The sequence below is a fragment of the Thunnus maccoyii genome, chromosome 18 (genome assembly GCF_910596095.1).
Source record: "Thunnus maccoyii chromosome 18, fThuMac1.1, whole genome shotgun sequence".
Classification (NCBI taxonomy): domain Eukaryota; kingdom Metazoa; phylum Chordata; class Actinopteri; order Scombriformes; family Scombridae; genus Thunnus; species Thunnus maccoyii.
In genome coordinates, this window is record NC_056550.1 from 11,476,415 (window position 1) to 11,495,003 (window position 18,589).

At 41.0% G+C, this 18,589-nt stretch overlaps 1 protein-coding gene across 7 annotated transcripts in view; it reads right to left on the reverse strand.

Annotated features, from left to right (window-relative positions):
* The window catches only part of mapk8ip3 (mitogen-activated protein kinase 8 interacting protein 3), a 32,306-nt gene that overhangs the window by 2,225 nt on the left and 11,492 nt on the right, over window positions 1-18,589 (reverse strand). For 3 of the 7 annotated variants that reach the window (XM_042393034.1, XM_042393040.1, XM_042393041.1), the window contains 25 exons: window positions 17,851-18,082; window positions 17,308-17,410; window positions 15,672-15,790; window positions 14,782-14,793; window positions 12,686-12,743; window positions 12,368-12,520; window positions 10,916-10,973; window positions 10,447-10,598; window positions 10,114-10,170; window positions 9,812-9,982; window positions 8,871-9,030; window positions 7,060-7,110; window positions 5,817-5,855; window positions 5,064-5,153; window positions 4,816-4,971; window positions 4,463-4,628; window positions 4,088-4,285; window positions 3,798-3,981; window positions 3,536-3,655; window positions 3,189-3,269; window positions 2,974-3,041; window positions 2,586-2,734; window positions 2,303-2,474; window positions 2,064-2,177; window positions 160-324 (listed from right to left, as the gene is read on the reverse strand). In XM_042393034.1, the coding sequence (XP_042248968.1) occupies window positions 160-324; window positions 2,064-2,177; window positions 2,303-2,474; window positions 2,586-2,734; window positions 2,974-3,041; window positions 3,189-3,269; window positions 3,536-3,655; window positions 3,798-3,981; window positions 4,088-4,285; window positions 4,463-4,628; window positions 4,816-4,971; window positions 5,064-5,153; window positions 5,817-5,855; window positions 7,060-7,110; window positions 8,871-9,030; window positions 9,812-9,982; window positions 10,114-10,170; window positions 10,447-10,598; window positions 10,916-10,973; window positions 12,368-12,520; window positions 12,686-12,743; window positions 14,782-14,793; window positions 15,672-15,790; window positions 17,308-17,410; window positions 17,851-18,082 (3,028 nt within the window). The remainder of the gene's footprint in view (window positions 1-159; window positions 325-2,063; window positions 2,178-2,302; window positions 2,475-2,585; window positions 2,735-2,973; window positions 3,042-3,188; window positions 3,270-3,535; window positions 3,656-3,797; window positions 3,982-4,087; window positions 4,286-4,462; window positions 4,629-4,815; window positions 4,972-5,063; window positions 5,154-5,816; window positions 5,856-7,059; window positions 7,111-8,870; window positions 9,031-9,811; window positions 9,983-10,113; window positions 10,171-10,446; window positions 10,599-10,915; window positions 10,974-12,367; window positions 12,521-12,685; window positions 12,744-14,781; window positions 14,794-15,671; window positions 15,791-17,307; window positions 17,411-17,850; window positions 18,083-18,589) is intronic. The other 4 variants (XM_042393037.1, XM_042393035.1, XM_042393039.1 and 1 more) reach the window with 4 other exon arrangements.

The following is an 18,589-nucleotide window of genomic DNA, read 5'->3' on the forward strand; positions in this document are numbered from 1 at the left end:
AGAACAGAATAACTGTTATAATATCGTCTGTTAATCTCATGATCTCAAACTGAGCTCCTAGTTGTTAGTCTCATCCATAGGTAACTCCTCACTATAATCTGATACACTGACGATGGTGTCAGTGAACATTGCCATCTGTTGGATCAGCTTTGTGCCTACCGGGTACGGAGACGAAGAACTTGACGGCATCGCGGTGTCCATGGAAACAGAGCTGGGCCTGTGCCATGGAGCAGTAGGGGATGAAACTGCCGCTACTTTTCTCAGAGCCCTCGTCACTGTACACATGGATCACTCCTCCAGAAGATGTAGGAGAAACCTTATTGGCTGAGGGAGGAAGAACCAATGAGTGAGAAACTAACCAAACAGGAATGATTAGTTTAGAGACACACTAACAGATCACATTTGGTAGGTGGAAATATTACCAAAAAAAAAACACAGGACACTAACACCCACAATATTCACATGAACCCACAGATCAACAGACAATGAGAAATTTTAAGAGTAATTTCAAAATGTTTAAGGCAGATAAAACACATCCTCTGCATGCAATGAGTCTGGTACACACAAACATACTGTATTTTTGATGCAGTATGACAAAGATAAATAGCATGCAAAGCAACCAGTGAACAAAAGTGCTGTTCTGATAAAAAAAAAAAATGAAATAAACAAGACGTCTACAGCCATGCTAGCAGCTCTGTGAGGCTGAACTGAGCTAAACGCTAACATCAGCATGCTAATATGCACTGAATGACATTAACATGCTGATGTTTAGTAATGTTAACCATTAATACCATCTTAGCATAGCAAGTTAGCATGCTAACATTTGTGAATTAGCACAAAACACAAAGTACAGCTGAGGCTGATGGAAATGTCGTTAATTTTGCAGGAATTTGGTCCTAAATTTTTATTTTGAACCTCATGGTGGCGCAAGACGAAACAGTATCACCAAAGTGATTAAACCTACATCTTTAAGGGAACATGAATGTGTGTATAAAATTTTATGGAAATCCATTGAATAGTTGTCAAGATATTTCAGTAAAAAACAAAAATGTCGCTGGAAGAAATCAGTAAAAAGTCATCCTCTGGGGAACATGAATGGACAAAATTTCATGGCAATCCATCCAGTCGTTGTTGAGATATTTCAGTTGGACCAAAGTGGCGGACCAGTGACAAACAGACAGACATTGCCATCGCTAGAGGCCTGACTGAGTGTTACATATGTCTCCTTGTAGCATAAAGAAACAAGCAGCTTTAATGACACTGCAGAGGAGGTCTGCAGAAATTCATAGTTTCAGGGGGACATGAGGGTTTGCCTGGGTGAGGGCGGGTAAGAAGAGGGAGATCACAACAGCAGGAGGAAGGGAGCGCTCCCACTTACCCCTCAAACCCAGGAGCTGTCCCCGGTGAAGGACCACCGCTACAGGAGGCGGAGGAGGAGCAGGGTGAGAGGAGAGCAGAGGAGAGAGAGTAACAGTAACAGTAATAGTTACGACAAAGACTGTCGGGAAGGAAAACAGAAAGTGGAAAAAGAAGACGGGCAGTTTTGTGGGGAGAGGTGGGATTAAGCTGAAGAGGAGCACAGATAAAAAGCGCTACAGTGTGTGTTTTATGTGAGTCTGTGTGGGTGAAAAAACGCCAGGAAAAATGATGTTTTGTTTTTTGATAGAAAACTGCAGACTCCTGACTCTCATTTTAGGCGACATAGTGATATTAATTTATATTTGATACAATTTGATTATGAAGTTATTAAAGTCATGTGCACCCCATTAGCTGAATTTCAGATAATCAAAAAAATCAACATGAATGGCTTATTTGCGATGGGCTAAAGGACTCCACGACAAAATGTGCTTCTACACCTCCTCATAGTTTAGGAGTCATGAGTCATGAATGACCATATGGTGCTGCTGGATTCAGATCTACTGGACTATTTAAATATTCAGCTAACTAACGTCCAAACAGACGAGCAAATGGAACCACAAATAACCTTCATGGCAGAGATACTAACACAGCCTTGGGATGATGAAGCACTTATGGTAAGCTGATTGAATGAAAGTCAGACTCACTCTCTGTCAGTGGGATGGAGATGATCACACCGTTTCCGGTCCCTACCCACAGACGATTTCCACCTATCAGAAGAGCTGTGATTCGCACAAAAGAGAAGCCCAGCTTGCCAGTACCTGTGAATCACAACCAGTGTCAGTGGAGTGTAGCAAAAAACTGAACAGGCTGCTGATGACGTAAACTGCGGTCGACTTTGTCACTGAGAATGAGATCCCTCCCCTAAAACGAGACATAATCTCACCCAGCATCTTGCTGACGTATGGCTCAATGTCCACATCCTGGAGGTGCTGGTGTGTGTGCGCGTGGTAGAGTCGCAGGGTCGAGTCTAGCCGGATCGACACCCACACACCGTCACCGATCCACGCCAGCTGCCGCACCTGGCTCTCCCTGCGAGGGTGGGCGTCGAAGGACTTCTACAGAGAGGTGAAGTAAATCAACACAATATTATGATAACATTACACTAAATCAAAATTGCTGCACCATAAAAGACAAGAAGTTTGTGATGATGATGTGACATAACTCACTTCAATTTGCATGCTCTTGGGCTGAATGACGTGGATTTTGTTCTTGTAGCCGCACCACACCTTATCGTGGACCACAGCCATGCAGCGGATGGAGTGATGAGGCCGGCCGAGGTCCATGAGGTGGTAGTTGGACAGATCCCATTGGCCATCTGCATAAAAACACACACACAATGCAAAGCTGTAACTAATCTAAAGAAAAATTTAGGTGATTTCATTGCTCCAGTCACATAAAACAAGGCTTCTGCAGGGTTGCGACAAGTTTCCATCCCTTTGATTAACTCAAGAATGAAGAGCAGTAGAGCTAAAAAATAAAGGCAGCTTTTCTTGGTTCCTGAAACCCCTAAATATCAGGTGGAGCTCTGTTTAAAATATTTAAAATGCCAAATACCCTCTGATCTGTGGAATATGGCGAGGGTCCCGTCAGCGAGGGCAACCAGCACACGACCCTTCACATGCCTGCAATTAGAAAACAGAAAACAGAGACTTTTGGAGAAACAGAAATGTATAGAAATCGTCTCTGATATCCTGACTACACATGAGTTTCCTACAGACACCCAGAATTGAATTGTCACAGAGAAGGAATTGCAGTAATGGGTTTCTTACACCAGACTGAGCACTGAGTCTTTGAGTTTGATGGAGTGGAGACACTTCTTCCAGTTTCCGACAGCTGAGTGGACATAAAGCCTTGAGGGGAAACAGAGGCAAGTTAGTCCATTCTTCAGTTCATTACAGAAATATGATCATTTGTAGGTGCATCTTGTGCTGCCTCTGTGCTGCTGTTATGAAGCTTTTACATATATCAAAAATACTCTGCTAGTCTACTATGACTTGAAATTGCCAGCACTGATTTAATGTGTTACTCAATGTTACACCAGGGTAAAGAAATAACTGCAATAATGTTTCTTGTAGATACTGTGGGGCTTCAGCAGAAGTTCAGCTGATTGACTCACCAGCCGTTCTGGGCCCCGAGCCACATGGTGGGGGCCACGCTGGTGTAGTTCTTGGCCTCTTCACCTCCATCCTCTGTCTCTATAGGCACAGACATTTCCTCTTTGGACTGACCTGTTCCCCTGTGAGGACAGACGGCATTTGCATTTATCTTATCTAGTCTCAAAATGCACACCTGTTTCAAGTTTTATGCCTTATAAAATGGACATTTTACAATATTTCCTGATGATTGTCTTTACATGGAAAGAGTTTTTGACCTCCTACCTGTCAGAGGCGTCTACCGGACGAGGCGGGGGATCGGTGAAGACGTGCTCAGTAAACGGTCCTGGAGGTCCAGATCCCAGTCCTGCGTGATTGGCCGTTGACTCTGGAACCTCAGTGGCCTCGGTGGCTTCCTCAGCTGACTGAGCCGGGTGAATCTTCCCATTCATGGGGGGCGCAGCAGGGGCTAAAGCACAACATCATTGAAATAAATGCACAAACTGACAGCCTCCTAACCTTTCTCACCTTTCGATGATAACACAAAGATGCAGGAGCACTTAAGATGTGCCCACCTTGTCCTTTGTCCATTATGGGAGTGTCAGTGCGTGAGGAGCAATTGCTACGAGCAACGCTGCAGTTAGTGGCGCAGCCCACAAGCGTGATACCAGCCAACATGCCCTCTACGCTGCCGGTGTCCTCACCTCCCCCCGCACCTCCATCACCTGGATCCAACACGATCTCCCCTGCTGGGTAGTCGCTCTCACTGGCAGCTGGATACCCACACACAAATATGGACACATGTCAACACACTGTAGCTAAATCTCTCCAGGAAACCAGCATTTGTGCAACAACACAGTCAAATGTGCAAAAAAAGTCACTCCCATCACGATAACAGACGTCTAAAAATACAACTCAAAAGGCTTTAAAACAAGCACTTCCTGTCTGACCTGGCACACTGGAGATGCAGAGTACATGGGCATTGCAGACATTAAACTGGTCGACCAGTGAGCCTGGCTGGTTAGCGTCGATGATGACCACCTTGCTGGCAGAGTGGGTGCTGGTGAGGATCCACACTCGACTGCTCATGGTGTCTGTTTCCTGGAGCTCCTTCGACTGGGTGAGTAGAGGAGGGAGAGAAGAGTCAGCAGGGTTTTGCCAAAATGATATAAAAAGGACAGTCATGATTAATTTGTGGGTAAAACTATGTGCTTCATATTTCACACTTGGCTAGAAATAAAATGAGTAATTGTCCTAAAATGGGTGTCAGGCACTTTGTATCAGTCAGTGATTGCTGGTCTACCTTCCTCTTCTCTGGGGAGGTGTGGCTGTTCTTCTTTTCAGCTCCGTCCTCCTCAGCGTGCAGGGGGTCGCTGCTGCCTGACGCTGCCTTGGCTGGTACCGACTCCTGGCTGCTGGCCCTCCATCCTGTTAGGTCCACTCCTGCTGCACACCACAGCTAAAGCATGTGCAAACACACACAAACAAGATGTCAGAGATTTAAGTTCTACCTGTATGTAATGGTCGTCCTTTCTTCCCTGAATTCCTCACCTTTCTGTTGGGGTCCTTCTCCACCAGAGGGCGACAATACACCGGGACGGGAACATTCTTCATGCGGTTGTCCTCTTTTTCGTTGGTGGTCTAAAAGCAGAGGTTATAAGAGGTTAGGAGACAAGGTGTGTCACAAATTATTGTCTGGTTCTCTCAACACATATCCAACGTTACTGGCCACTGATGAAAAATGTTTGTGTATGTACTGTTTTCATGTACAGTACATATACAGCAGGCACTAAAGGAAAACTCCACTGATGTTGCCAATTTGTGACATTAATTGCATTTCAGAGGTCATTTTGTATTAACTGCTGTAGTCACTTTCTCTCAGTCTGTTTTCTTCTTCAGTTCAGTGTCCTAAATTATTCCAGGATGCCACTGGACCATCCCCAGAGAAAGTGTTTGAACTTATACATCATACATGAGGATGGATAGAATAATGTTACCAGGAATAGCGAGAGCTTTTCCAGTTGAGAAAAATAGAGTCGCACCACTTACTCAAAGCCTAACACGTCTGTAGAAAGCTGTGTCAGAGATTAAATGGATATCTTTGCCTCTTCTATGATGGATTTATCTCTGTTGATTATTAAATATCAGCGCAAAATGATGCATTTATAAAGAATCATCCACCAAAATATGATCTTTATGTCTATTTTTATACTAATATCCTGATGTCATGCTGTTGCCAAAAATAACAAAAATACACCAACAAAAATGGCTCCATATGACTTGACATATCTTAAAATTCCTTACTTTGGTGCCATCTTGTGGTAGCTGCATGGGCTGAAACATCTACACAAACAAAAACTTGTGCTGTCAGAATAATTTCAAAGATTCTATAATCACATACAAATTTTACACTCAGTAACTTCAAAGTATTTTAGAGTGGATTTTTCCTTTAAAAGAACACTAAGATCAAAGCAGGAGTTAAGTGATGAAGACATCGGTGTGTTAAAGGGAAACTACGGTGTTTTTCAACCTATTTTCCCATCATTTTGTGTCTATGTGACTAATCGGGACAACAGTTTTTGAAATTAGTCCAGTAATGAGTAAGAGTGCTTCAACTCAACAGCCAAATATTCAGCCATGACTTTGATTTTAGATTACACTAAAATACAACACAACAAACTCCTCCCAGCACTCTTTTCTGCAACTGTGTCATGGCTGAATATTTAGCTGATTTCGAAAACAATTGAACTCTCATGAGATTTCAGAATGAGACTTCTCATCAAAAGGTTTTATTGCTCTGTGTGGTCATTTCCATAATGTTGTCAGACACTTCTGAGACAGACAATCTGAGCCTGTCAGTGGCAAAAAGAAGCACTTTTAGTGGACATACATTGACAGGGAGCAATTGCCCTAAAGGATTACATTGCAGCCTGTTTCGCGGCTGCCGGCTGCAGCGCTATCATTCAATACTAGATCAATTTCAAAAATGATTGTACCCATTAGTCACTTATACACAAAAAGATGGAAAAATAGGGTCCAGTTTGAAAAATACAGAAATTTCCCTTTAAGTCGGGCAGGTTGAGACAGACAGAGGTTAATGGTGAAAAGGTTGCAATAATATTGGCCGAGGGAGAGAAAATCAGCTGAAGTCAACTCCATTAAGACAGGAGTTTGGTAAAGAGCAATCTAAAAGTGTGTGTGTATATGTGTGTGATTAGTTTGAGTTGTATGAAACACAGTCACATCATGCCTCAGAATAAAAAGATCCCCTTGATTTTCATGCATTTCTAGAGTGTCATTTCATGGCAAAGTTGTACTTGGATCATACAGTGTTGGGATCTTTTTAAAAACATTCACATGGACCTGTCACTGCCTCAGTTTGCAGTACAGACAAATCATTATCTGGATATGTATTCTGTGGTTTGTCTGTCTGTATTTTCTGGTTATTAGCCATCTGCTGCTATCTAGGGGTCAAAACTTTAAGGTGGAAGGTTAAAAGGAGGTGAACTGTAAAGGTGCATGCTGGGACTCTGTCGGTCTCACTTGCCTGTGTTCTCTTCAGCGGGCTGTCCTGAGCGCTGTCCGTCTGACCACCAGTCTGTGGGAGACCAAAGTTAGAGCCACCTGCCTACCAACACACTCTGCCCTCTGGCCTTTGAGCTGCATATGGTCAAATATTTAGTCTGCCAGCCAAAGTTGAAGGTTCACTTTGATGCTATGTAATCATGTTTATGCTTGAAACCAAAGTGGAAGCAGCTGAAAGTTTCCTACTATTCTTACAGGTATTATTTTAATTTAAAGAATAAGGCTGGTGATATTTACCTTATTGTCAACAAATCTCATGAAAAAACCAAAACCAACAATAAGTGAATCCCTCTAACATGTGTTGTCAGTGTATTTAGCCTGATACAGGTTATTTCTCTGTGCCACAGCCCTCCACTGTTGTCCAAAACCTATTAAAAACAAAACAGCTGCTGTAGTTTATTTTAAATCAATCACACATACACTGTAGTGCTGCCTGTTGTATAATAGTAGATGACCAAATGTGTATAAATCAGCATCTGAAAATAGTCCCTGACAAATGCAGTATTTCCCCCTGTTTGTGTAACGTGCTAAAATCTACAATGCCCAGCTGGTTTGGGAAATTACCAAGCTTTGATAATAAATGGGCCAATGGCCAACAGCTAAGTTCCAGGTAGGGAAGTCAGGAAGTACTGAGAGATGAACTAAAACATTTTCTGGTTTTGGTCTTTTCATAAGATTTGTTGACAATAAGAAAAAAACTGAATAACTGCAGTTATTCAGTTTTTTTTCCTTTCATTTCCTTTCTTTTGGATGTTTTAGCCGATTAAGTAGTTGTAGTTATGTTTATGTTGCATTACTGACCATCTTCTGAAGAATACCATAGATTTTAACTAATTTCCTACCTTCCGGGCAGCTGCTCAGATCTGTTAATATCATGACGGTATGAAAATCAACTTGCAAAGAAGTTTCACAACTCTTCTTGAATGAATGGAGGCTAATTTCTGCCTGTAAAGTAAGAAATCCTTTTACAAACATGTTGTTATTATGCTGTAACTTAGAAGATGGGCTAAAAATGATCAGCATGGGCCTTTATATGAATTATGACATGTTCTTTTAATCCGGACCTTGCATAGGATAAATGACCCGGCAGATACAGTCAAAACAGTCTTATTGATCAGTCTAACTCTGTTTGCCTACCACACAGCAGCAGCTGATAGAAGTGCTGACCCTGATCAGTTTCAGCTGTCATATCAATCAATTAATAGTTACCTAAATAGTATACTTAAAAGCTCAATGAATAAAATGTAATAAATATAAACGGCAGAAGAAAAGAAAAGGTCACAATCATCGTACGTCTTAGAAGAAGTAGCTCACAGGAACGATGGCTTGTTACTAGTTAGAATAATGCTTAATCCTCTTCACTTCCACGTGTAAGAATTAAAACTAAAAATAGGTTTTTTTGAGCTCAGATAAGAGACAAGATTTTGAGCTTACTAAATAATTTCAAAGCCTCTGTTCATACATCACTCGTTGTAAGTCTGAGAAACAACTCTGCACGAGAATTTCAAGTTTGTAAATGTGTAGAGAGGATTTTGGGTCCTGCTTTTGGGTTTTAAAGCAGGGTCAAAATTTGTACATGTAACATAAATGAGTGGATGCATGTGTAACTTCAGTGTCACACAGTTTTCAGCATTGAATCTGTTTGAATTTGAATAGGTTTGCACCTCTCGGGCTGTCAGTAACCTACATAAATCATCAAACAACTAGGAGGTTGTTTTTGATGTACATGTGGAGGCCCACAGGGGTCTCTGACCATGGAGGTCGCATCTGTACCTGTTTAAAGCGAGACGGCACGCTCCAACCACAGGCCTGCATGATGCCGTCATCACGGCGCATGTGCTCTCGGACCTGCCGGTACTGTTCACGCCGCTGCTCTCGGCGGGCCAACAGTGCCGAGTCACTGAGGAGAGACGCAACACCATTACTCGCCAGTCTGGAAGCAACGGGAGGGAGGGAGTGAAGAGAAAAAAAAAAGCGAAGCGTTAGCAGCCTGGCCAGCCAGCAGCAAGAGACAGAGAGAGATGAAAAGATGGAGAGGAGAGGAAGAAAAGAAAGCAATAGCAGTGGAGTTACTAGCACTTGTTAAACTAAGCTTTATTCTAGCTCAAGCCAAGCTATTTTTTCGTCTCAATAAAGTGAAAATCGTATAAAAGAGATATAAAAGAGAAGAAAAATGGAAGAAAATGTGATATTTCTGTGGCCTGTTTGTTGTTTTTATGTGTGTGTTTGTGACAGAGCGCTTATAAGCAAAGACAAATTGAGACAATATGCAAATTCAAACTCACATTCACTCTTATGACCTAAAACTAAACTTTTCAATGTGAAACAATCTTTTAGTACAAGTTTTACCATTAAACAGGACCTTTTTGAATCATTTATCACAAAAATCAGAAAAAATGCCAAAAAAGGTTGTACTGTAACTCCAGATTTATGTGCACTTTTCTCTTTTGTTTCTACAATACTGTTAAGAATACTCTCCTTATTTATGCATGAAAATATTTGTCTTAATTGGATATAAAGGCACTGACAACCAATCCCAAGTGAGAACAGTGTGAACATCTCTACTGTATGTTGATTACTCTGCTGGAAGCTTTCTACTCTCCAAGCTGGCACAAGCAAGCAAGCAACCAGATGTTGAGACCAAAGCAGAGTGGGAAGCAGATCAGGTAAGAGGGTTAGTGTGAAGTGAAACTATGTTGCTGGTAGCTGCTCACTCTTCCGGGAAGAACTCCAGTGTACGGTTGGAGGTGGAGATCTGACACATGGTGTGGCTGCGTCGCTGAGAGAAACCAGCCGGCGACGGAGACTTGTAGTGGATGTTGACACTGTAGTACGGCCGCTTGACAGGCGGAGGGCTGGACGATGAGCTGAAGAGACGTGCAAAGCTGGTGGAAGGAGAGAGAGAGAGAGAGGAGGATAGGTTTTATATTTGAATGCTGTGTTTTTGCCATTTCATTTATTCAGGGTGTTTCTGGTTGTACTGAAATAAATAAGTTTATTAAAAGCCGAATCTCACAACTGCCAGATGGTGGACTTCTTCTTCTCTTGGATTGGAGGACTCTCCCGGGACGCCCTGAGAGGAGAGAGAGGAGTGAGTCAAAGGAAAAGTGATGCTAAACCACAGAGAAGAGCTTTACTTCTGTGGTTCAGTACATTTTCATTAATTATGTTGTTGAATGTGAAATTTACATTGCAAACCAAATTTCAAATTCTGCTGTGGTACAGACAAATTATTAAGAAAACTGACTACTTGATTCAGACCTTTATCACAAATTATTTTAGTATGCTGAGTTTAAACACTGAAGCCCTCCCTTCCTGTGGTCATCCAGGTTCTTCATCTCTAGTCTACCTGATCATCTCTGTCCACCGTACGGCCTCCTGCAGCTCCATCAGCCTCTCTTTGTACTGGTTCCTCTCCATCAGCACACGGGCCATCTCCACCCGAGTGAACCGTCGCCGCTGGGTCATCGTCATATCACCGTCCTGCATGGGTGATGAAAACTGGACACAGAGCCATTTTTTTAATTACAAGGTCTGAAAACAGACATTCACAGACAAACATTTGCAGTATACCTACAGTACAGTAATGTTTTATTGTGTTAAAAGTGGTAGTACTGCTCAAAAAAGCAGGAAACTCATTTTATCAGTTCATACATGGTTTGTTTGTCGTTTTACTGGAATGTGAGATTCTCATTACACTAATATTTCTGAAGAAAATACATGAATCTGCAAAAAAAAGGCATATCTTCAACATCCATGCACACTGATTCCAAGTAAAGATCAGTAATGTAGACGGGTAAAGCAGCAGTTTCACTCACATCATCGCCTCCTTCATCCTTGGAGTCCCGAGACGATCCGAGAGCCTCTGCTCTTAACCTGCAGCCCAAAAACAAAAACACACTTACACATCTTCATTTCTACTTGTGATAACTGCTACACAGGCAGGATAGAAAGAGAAGTCCCAAGTCCACCGATACTGAGACTGGAAGTCATTTTGTAGGAAGTATCTGGGATTTCAGTACTTGTTGATGCAGCTTCTAGAGCTGCTGTGGGCTAAGTTTGAAGGTGGTAGGTCTGAAAATGTAAAAAGTGAGTCTTGCTATGTGCTCTTGAGCTGAAAGAGGTAAAAGTGTTAGGAAGTCACTGTGTTTTATTGTTTTTATTGTTACATAGGAACAAGGTTTTTTATTACGCTCCAGCCGGGATTCAAAAAGAATATGACAAGAAACAAGTATAACATCCTAAGTTATCCTTGGTAAGTCTTTGAACAGCCTCACAGTGTCTGGTTTTAAAGTAAAATATAAACTTTGTTGAGTCGTGTGATGCTCTCCATTTGCTGTCCACCCCAAACAAATTTACTATCATCCATTTCTCCCTGAGAGTCTCGCTTTATAGCCTCCAGAGTGTGTCTATAACACTTTGAGATTTATTGGAAGTAAAAATGTTTTTATGCCTTTGGAATTATGTTCTGCTGAGATTTCCAGCTTAGTACTTTATGGCAGTAGATGTTGTACCAAATCAGCTGTAACTGTAGGTAAAAGCCATCCTTATTTTTGTTCAAATATAACACTCATGCAGAGATATACTGACACACACTGGTTTTCAAGAGTTTAAGAAGCACATTTGAACTGCAGAGTAGGTAAACATGGCTGGATTAAATGGCTGGTGAACAGCTAGATGCACAGATACTAATGAAACTGAGGAAACAAGTAAAAGAACGTTATTACAGTGAGCTCCTTTAAGATATATTCTTCTTTTAAGAAAAGTTTCAGTGATGTACACCCAACAGGACACAGAGCTTCTCCTGCCACTGAGTTGATACTCTGCTAAGATTAGAGAAGGATTTTAGAAGCAAGATACTGTCCACAGAAAAACTGAGATCAGATATTTTGTCCTCTGGTTCTCATACTTTGACACCACTGACAGTTATCCAAGACTCTCATGTTACTCCTCTTCTGTGTCTGTTGCTAGGATGTATTCATTAGTTTAGTCACATAGGGTCACTAAGGTTTGGATTACAGGTCAACAGTTATTTGACTTATTGTTTGACTGCTGTGCTGCTTATTTAACTTTTAACTAACTTATTTAATTTTGTCTGTCTATTGTTTGTAGAATCCTCCAAAATGAGCTTCTCATTACATTTGCATCATACATATAAATATGATGCATGGTCAGCCACTCATACTCGGCAGAAATTCTTTCATATTGGACCTAAACATATTAAAGGAGCATATTTTCTTCCTAAAAAAAAAAAAAGTTGTTATTTTCACCTCTTCAGTTCTTCTTCCAGCTCCTTGACTCTGGCGTCCACCTTGTTCTTGGACTGTCTCACCGCCTCCAGCTCCTCTTTCAGCACCTCCTGCTCCCCCGACAGCTCGTCCACTTTGGCAATAAGGTCGTTTTTCACAATGTTGAGAGCATTTCTGTCAAGCAAAGAGCATAAAGAAGAGGAAGTAAGAGATGGATGGAAAGATTTTAGAGCACAGACACATCTTTCAGTTGGTATTGGACCCACTAGAATATTTTTTTGCCTTTGGATGAAAATCAACATCACACACACACACACTCATCTTCTCTGTGTCTCTTACTTGGTCTCTAGGAGCTGTTTGTTCTCTGTCAGCAGGTTCTCCACCTCTTTGCCCATCCCTGAAACAGTCACAGTCACGTCTCTGTTACTCATCACACACAACAGACATCATCCATAAATCAATCTACTGATCTGCAAGCAAAATGCATTTCCCAATGTGTTTGTGATGATGCTGCCTTTCAGACCCGATGTGAGACAAACCTCTACAAAAAGCAAAAAGTTTAAAAATCCAATAAAATTTAAATTAATGGACAGGTTATTGATTTAAGCTCTTGTGTTAACAAGGAGATAAAATCAGGTTGAAAAGGAAGATTCCTTGTTAAATGAGTATGTTATTTTTCTTTTTAATGGCAGAGACGGATGGACAGCTGAGAGATGACTTAGAGGATTTTAAATTTTTACAGCATTACTGAGCAGAAACTGTAATTTTTAGTGGGTTACTGACTGCTGGTGAGAACACTTTTGATGGATACTTTTCACTCAGCGAGGACACACAAATTCAGGAATTCAGTGTTAATGTCAAGGTCAACCTGTTCATTTTGTTACTACATCTTCTATTATTCAGTATTTTCACGTGCAAGCAGCAAGCACTGAGCAACATAAGCCAAGCACGCACAAAATTTAAAGCAGAAATTTCAACACCGACAGAAAATTCAGGACATGAGAACAAAAAACAAGCGAAACAAAAACATAAAAAAAAAAAAAAAGAGGTTCTTAGATTATAAAAGGCTGGTGGGTATTGTATGTATTGGTATTGTATACACAGGACACACAATTCTGCAAAGTTTAGGTGGTAGTTTGTATTCTGGCTGCGGAGGCAGAGAAATAAAAGGCTAATTTTTTGGGTTCAACTGGCAGTTTTAACCGCACTGGTCTAGATAACAAACCATTAACACCTGACACCTAACATCAATTTATTAGTGGTGATTTAGGCAGCCTGAAGCCATATTTTTCGATTTATTGATGACATGTTCTTATGCTTTCACACTCTGCTGATTATCATTTAAAAAAGAGGAGCAACACAACATCTGACTGGAATCATCTGACTGGCACAAATTCATTATCAAAGCCAGCTGAGCTTGTTGTCCAGACTTGTTTTCTTGATTCAGGGTTCAACACTGCCTCTGTACCATTAGACTCATGCTGATGTTTTATTCATGGTCACCACCACTGGCCGAATGTTTTCTACACAGCCCTTTGCAGGAGCTCGTTATTGAAAGAAAAGAAAAACTTGGTATGTGAGATGCAAAAGGTGGCAAAAAATATGAATATAAATATAAAGCCACACAAAAAAAGGAACCTGAAGGAAAAGCTAAAAGGCCAGGGAATGATATAACAAGCAAATGTGAGCAGAAGGATGAGCATAGTAATTCTGAAGGCAAGGGTGCCTTACCGAAGAAATCATCACGGACTGGAGGCAAAAGAAGAAGAAGATGGGAGAGGAGAGAGGGAGGAGATGGAAAGAGGAAGCGGAGAAGAGGAAAAAGAGGAGAGAGAGGATGCTAATAAGCATTTATTAAATTTGGACTGAAGAAGCGCAGCAGGGCGAAAGGACACAAAATGTGCTATCTGGCCCTCACACTGAAATAGGGTCAAGCAAGTGAATATTTATGTTATCCAACGCATTAGATGACTTATTCAAATATCAGCAAATTCATTTTAAAGTCCCAGTGAAACAGCATTTTTAAGAGCAGTTTGTGCATCTGTGAATTCTTGTCTTTCCTGTTTAAACATGAGGCTGGTGGGACATAATGCAGGTCATTTGAAGGCGATTGGATATCCGCCTGGGAGAGGAGTGCAGGTTTATTTAATAGGGGGGTAGGATTTTCAAAAATCCTTTATAATATACTTGATAGAAAACGAAAGATGTGGCAATAACTAAAGACTCATATAATTTCACTGTGACTTTAAAAGAATAAGAAACAACTGTTTTTCATAGATACTGGGCATCTATGGCACTGGCATCACCAAGTGGAAAATTAAATCTGAAGAAATGTGCTGATTAATATCTACTCTCCGAAGTGGAGTTTGGAGCAGAGAGGAGTCGAGAGAGAAAAAAGAAAAAAGATACCAACCAATGCATGTTCAGATACACACCTGAGAACTCGCCTATGGGTGTCACCAGCAGAAGCACATAAAGGGGAAAAAAAGGAAACGGGTGAGAGGTTAACAGATGGACAAAAAGACGGGTCAAACCTCCCTTCCTGTTTCTGCGACATAAAACTGACATCTTAGTTAAATAAATGAGTATAAACATTAAATAAACTGCTTTGGGAATCTGAAAAATATGATTTAACTTTTGAAATAGGCTGCATTATCGTGACTCTGCGTCTTAATAAAAAAAAAGGGGGGAGAAAAACAAACTAGAAAGAAAAATAAATAATAAAAGTAACACTGCATGAATGGGCAGCTGGGATTTGAGATGCAGCCAGTGTTGGATTGTATGGTTTTTCAGGATGACTGTGCAGTGACTGTGCAAGGATGAGCTGTTGTATTCCAGTCTTGGCCATGCAAGGTAAAAAAGTAATACTCAGTGCAGTGGCACATTCACACAGCCTCACATGGAGCTCCTGCCCTGCAGTAACGCAAAGCAAAAACAAACGCTGGCTTTGTGTAACGCGCACATTCATCCGCCCTTATTTCCTTTTCGTCTGGGTTTTCACTTATTCTGATATTACTGTGTAATATCACATGTTAGCATACAGGGGAAACTTTTACAGGCTTCACTTTCACAACTTGGAGGTAAGCAGTGATCACCTCAGGAGGAGGAGAAGGAGGCAGCGTTTTCCTTTATTTTTAAGAATTTCCTTTGGAGTGAAATACTCACCACCGACAAAAAGAGAGGAGACCACTAAGCTGTAACCAGCGACTTTGTTAAGTGATTCCATTGTACAGTTTGTTTGACCTGCCGATCTTTAAGGTTTTCTGATAAATATATTAACTAATGAATCCAGAAAAAGTTATGACAACCAAGGTCCTGTTCGTACCTAGCAGCTCAGCGCCTGCATCTACATCTCCAATGATGTCCGACTTGGCGTCTTTGATCTCGTGGTAGAGAGAGTCCGTGTTGATGCCGAAGGCCTCGTTCACTATGCCCTGAGAGGGGCTGAAACACACAAATATTAGATATTTTAACTTCAGCTGTACGATTCAAGGATCTTCTATGAGCAACAGGCTTTTTAATGTGACATTTTGACTAGTTATAGTAAAAAAAGCAAACATGTTACTAATAACATTAACGAGGGCTGTGTTATGTTCAAGTGTCCCAGGAAGTCATGACAGTGTGACAATGAGGCAGCACGCACGGTACCAGGACCCTGAAACTGATGCAGTTAAATGGATTTCAGCTATCATTCACTGTATTATATACACCTGTGATTTTTCCATTGGCCTTGTTTTGATGAAAAACTTTAAAGGATAAAATTTTTTACATGTTTTAGCTTTTTAGCTACAAATCTGCACTTGACTCTTAACTTGAAAAAGGACAAATGCAGACATGATGTTCACTGTGGTGCATTACGTAATTCAAGAAAGCAAGTATCTGCAAGCTGATTGTCATTTCATGGTTTAATGAATGGAAACCTGCCTTGAGGAAGAAAAAACACTGTTGTGTGCCTGTGACATCATGTGAAGTGTTTTGTGAAGTGTTTTAGTGAATGGGCTCAAATGTGCAAAAACACAGGTGTGGTCCTTTGTCTACTTTAACATAACTAGGTCAAATCGTACTCACAGCAGCAGCTCAGCTTCAACACAACTACCTGACTGTACTGTGACAAAATAATCTCGACTCAAAGCTTAATAAAATAAAACAAAATGTAATATATGCTGATCTGTTCATTTTAATACATTTATATTTATGTAAATGTGGTGATATATGTACATATAGAGCCCCAGAGGCAGTGCTGCTGTTCTGTCCAGTAAAAACATGAAGCACCACTTTACATTCAGACAAACTAACGTGGCAGCTACAAATGTTAAAATTCATCTATGAGATCAACATTTATCTTACAAAAGGAATAATATCATCAAAATGCTACGGAGACATTAGAGCCAGCAGTAAATCTCCAAAGACAGATCACTTCATCGAATCACGTTCTCCCTGGGACGACGACTGATGTTGACCAACCGATCATCTCAGCCACTAGCAGCCCGACTCCTGAGATGATCGGTTGGTCAATATCTGTAGTCTCACCCGTCCAACAGCTCCTAACATCTCCAAAAACGTCAGAGCAAATTTCCAAATATGCATTATTTGGATAAACAGACCACATATTGTTATTAACAGTCCTACAGCGAAAATTACAACAGCTTAATCTCCGCCATTGCTGCCGATTTGTGCGAAATGCATTCTGGGATACTTAGCTTCGGCGGCCTTCAGCCACCTTCGACTGACCAATGGTGTGACTTCATCACTCAGACACTTAGTAAGTCAGTCAGTCAGTGAGTCATGGACAGACATTCACGTTTACAGCGGTGGCCCAGCTGTTGCAGTCCAGCCAAAATTACATGCTGATCATGCTGAAGGCAGTTTTTATTAGTTCCAATAAAGCATGACATTTTGGAGCTTTTCAGGATTTTCACTGTATGTGCTGTGCGTGTAATGCAGCCACAGTGTAGTTGTACCTGTTTCCTCCTCCATACATACGGGGGTCCACACACATGTCCAGCTCAGGAGTAGAATCAATGATCTCCTGAAACTCAGACCACTCATCACTGCTTCCCATACCTGGAAAAAAAAGACATACTGTAAATACACCAGAATTACATTTTCAGTTCAGATTCAGTTGCACTTCAGAAAACAACAAACATTTTGGTGATAATTTTGTTGCAGCACTTACATGGAGGGTTTTTCAGACCGAAACTAAATATATAAATACATAAATAATAATATAATTAAGTACTTAAATAAATAAGTAAATCATTATGTGCTCTACTGATTAATTGTCACCATATATAAATCACAAATTAAATGAGACTTTAAACATAAAAATGTTAAATTTATTTGTGTATTTATTTATTTATTTAAGCATTTAATTATATAATTAATTATTTATTTATATCTGTTGTTTCGGCCCTTAAAAACCTCCATATACTCAAAACCTGGAGAGGGAGTAAAGCTTGACAGTTAGCTTTGAACTGAGGACGTATTTGGCGACTTGCTCTTACCGATGCTGACATTCCTGGTTTCCTGGGAAACTTGCACCTCCATGTTCCGGCTAAGCCGCTTGGCACTTTTCCTGCGGTTCCCAGTCCGTACGACATCAAACTCAGATTGGGGGGGGAAGCCCTCGTTGATGGGGGTGACGGTGGCGGAGGGGACGGAGGAGGTGGGTGTGTTGGACTTGCTTCCCGTGCTGCTGGGTGTGGCTGCCACTGAGTCGGACTCTGATCCATCCTCCTTGTTGTGGAGCAGCAGTGGTGTGAGACAGTGACAGAGGAACGAGAGACAAACAGCATTATATGAGCATCATATAGTGAAGGCAGGGTCAGGCATTAACTTTTAGCTTGAACACCTGAACACCTGTACAACTCATTTTATTTAGATTTATTGAAGAAGTTACTGTTGGTAAAATGATACCAGACACAGTCAATAACGACTACCTTTCTTGTAAGTAGCTCCATGTTTTGTGGAACATTTCCTTTCAGCGTTTCTCTGCTTCAAATTGTCATTATGAATGAAACGAGTGAGTTTAAGCATATATTTTCCATTTTGCATTCCTAATTGTAAACGTGTGAAGCCTGATTTTAGTCAGTTCTGATGTGATGTTGAAAAATGTTGACTGTACAGTGACTTCCTGTTGCATGAAACCCATTCATGTTAACCTGCATTTATACTCTCGGGATAATTTAAATAACTAAACACTAGGAGGAGCCACAACAAGAAAGCAACACTTTCCCATGTATT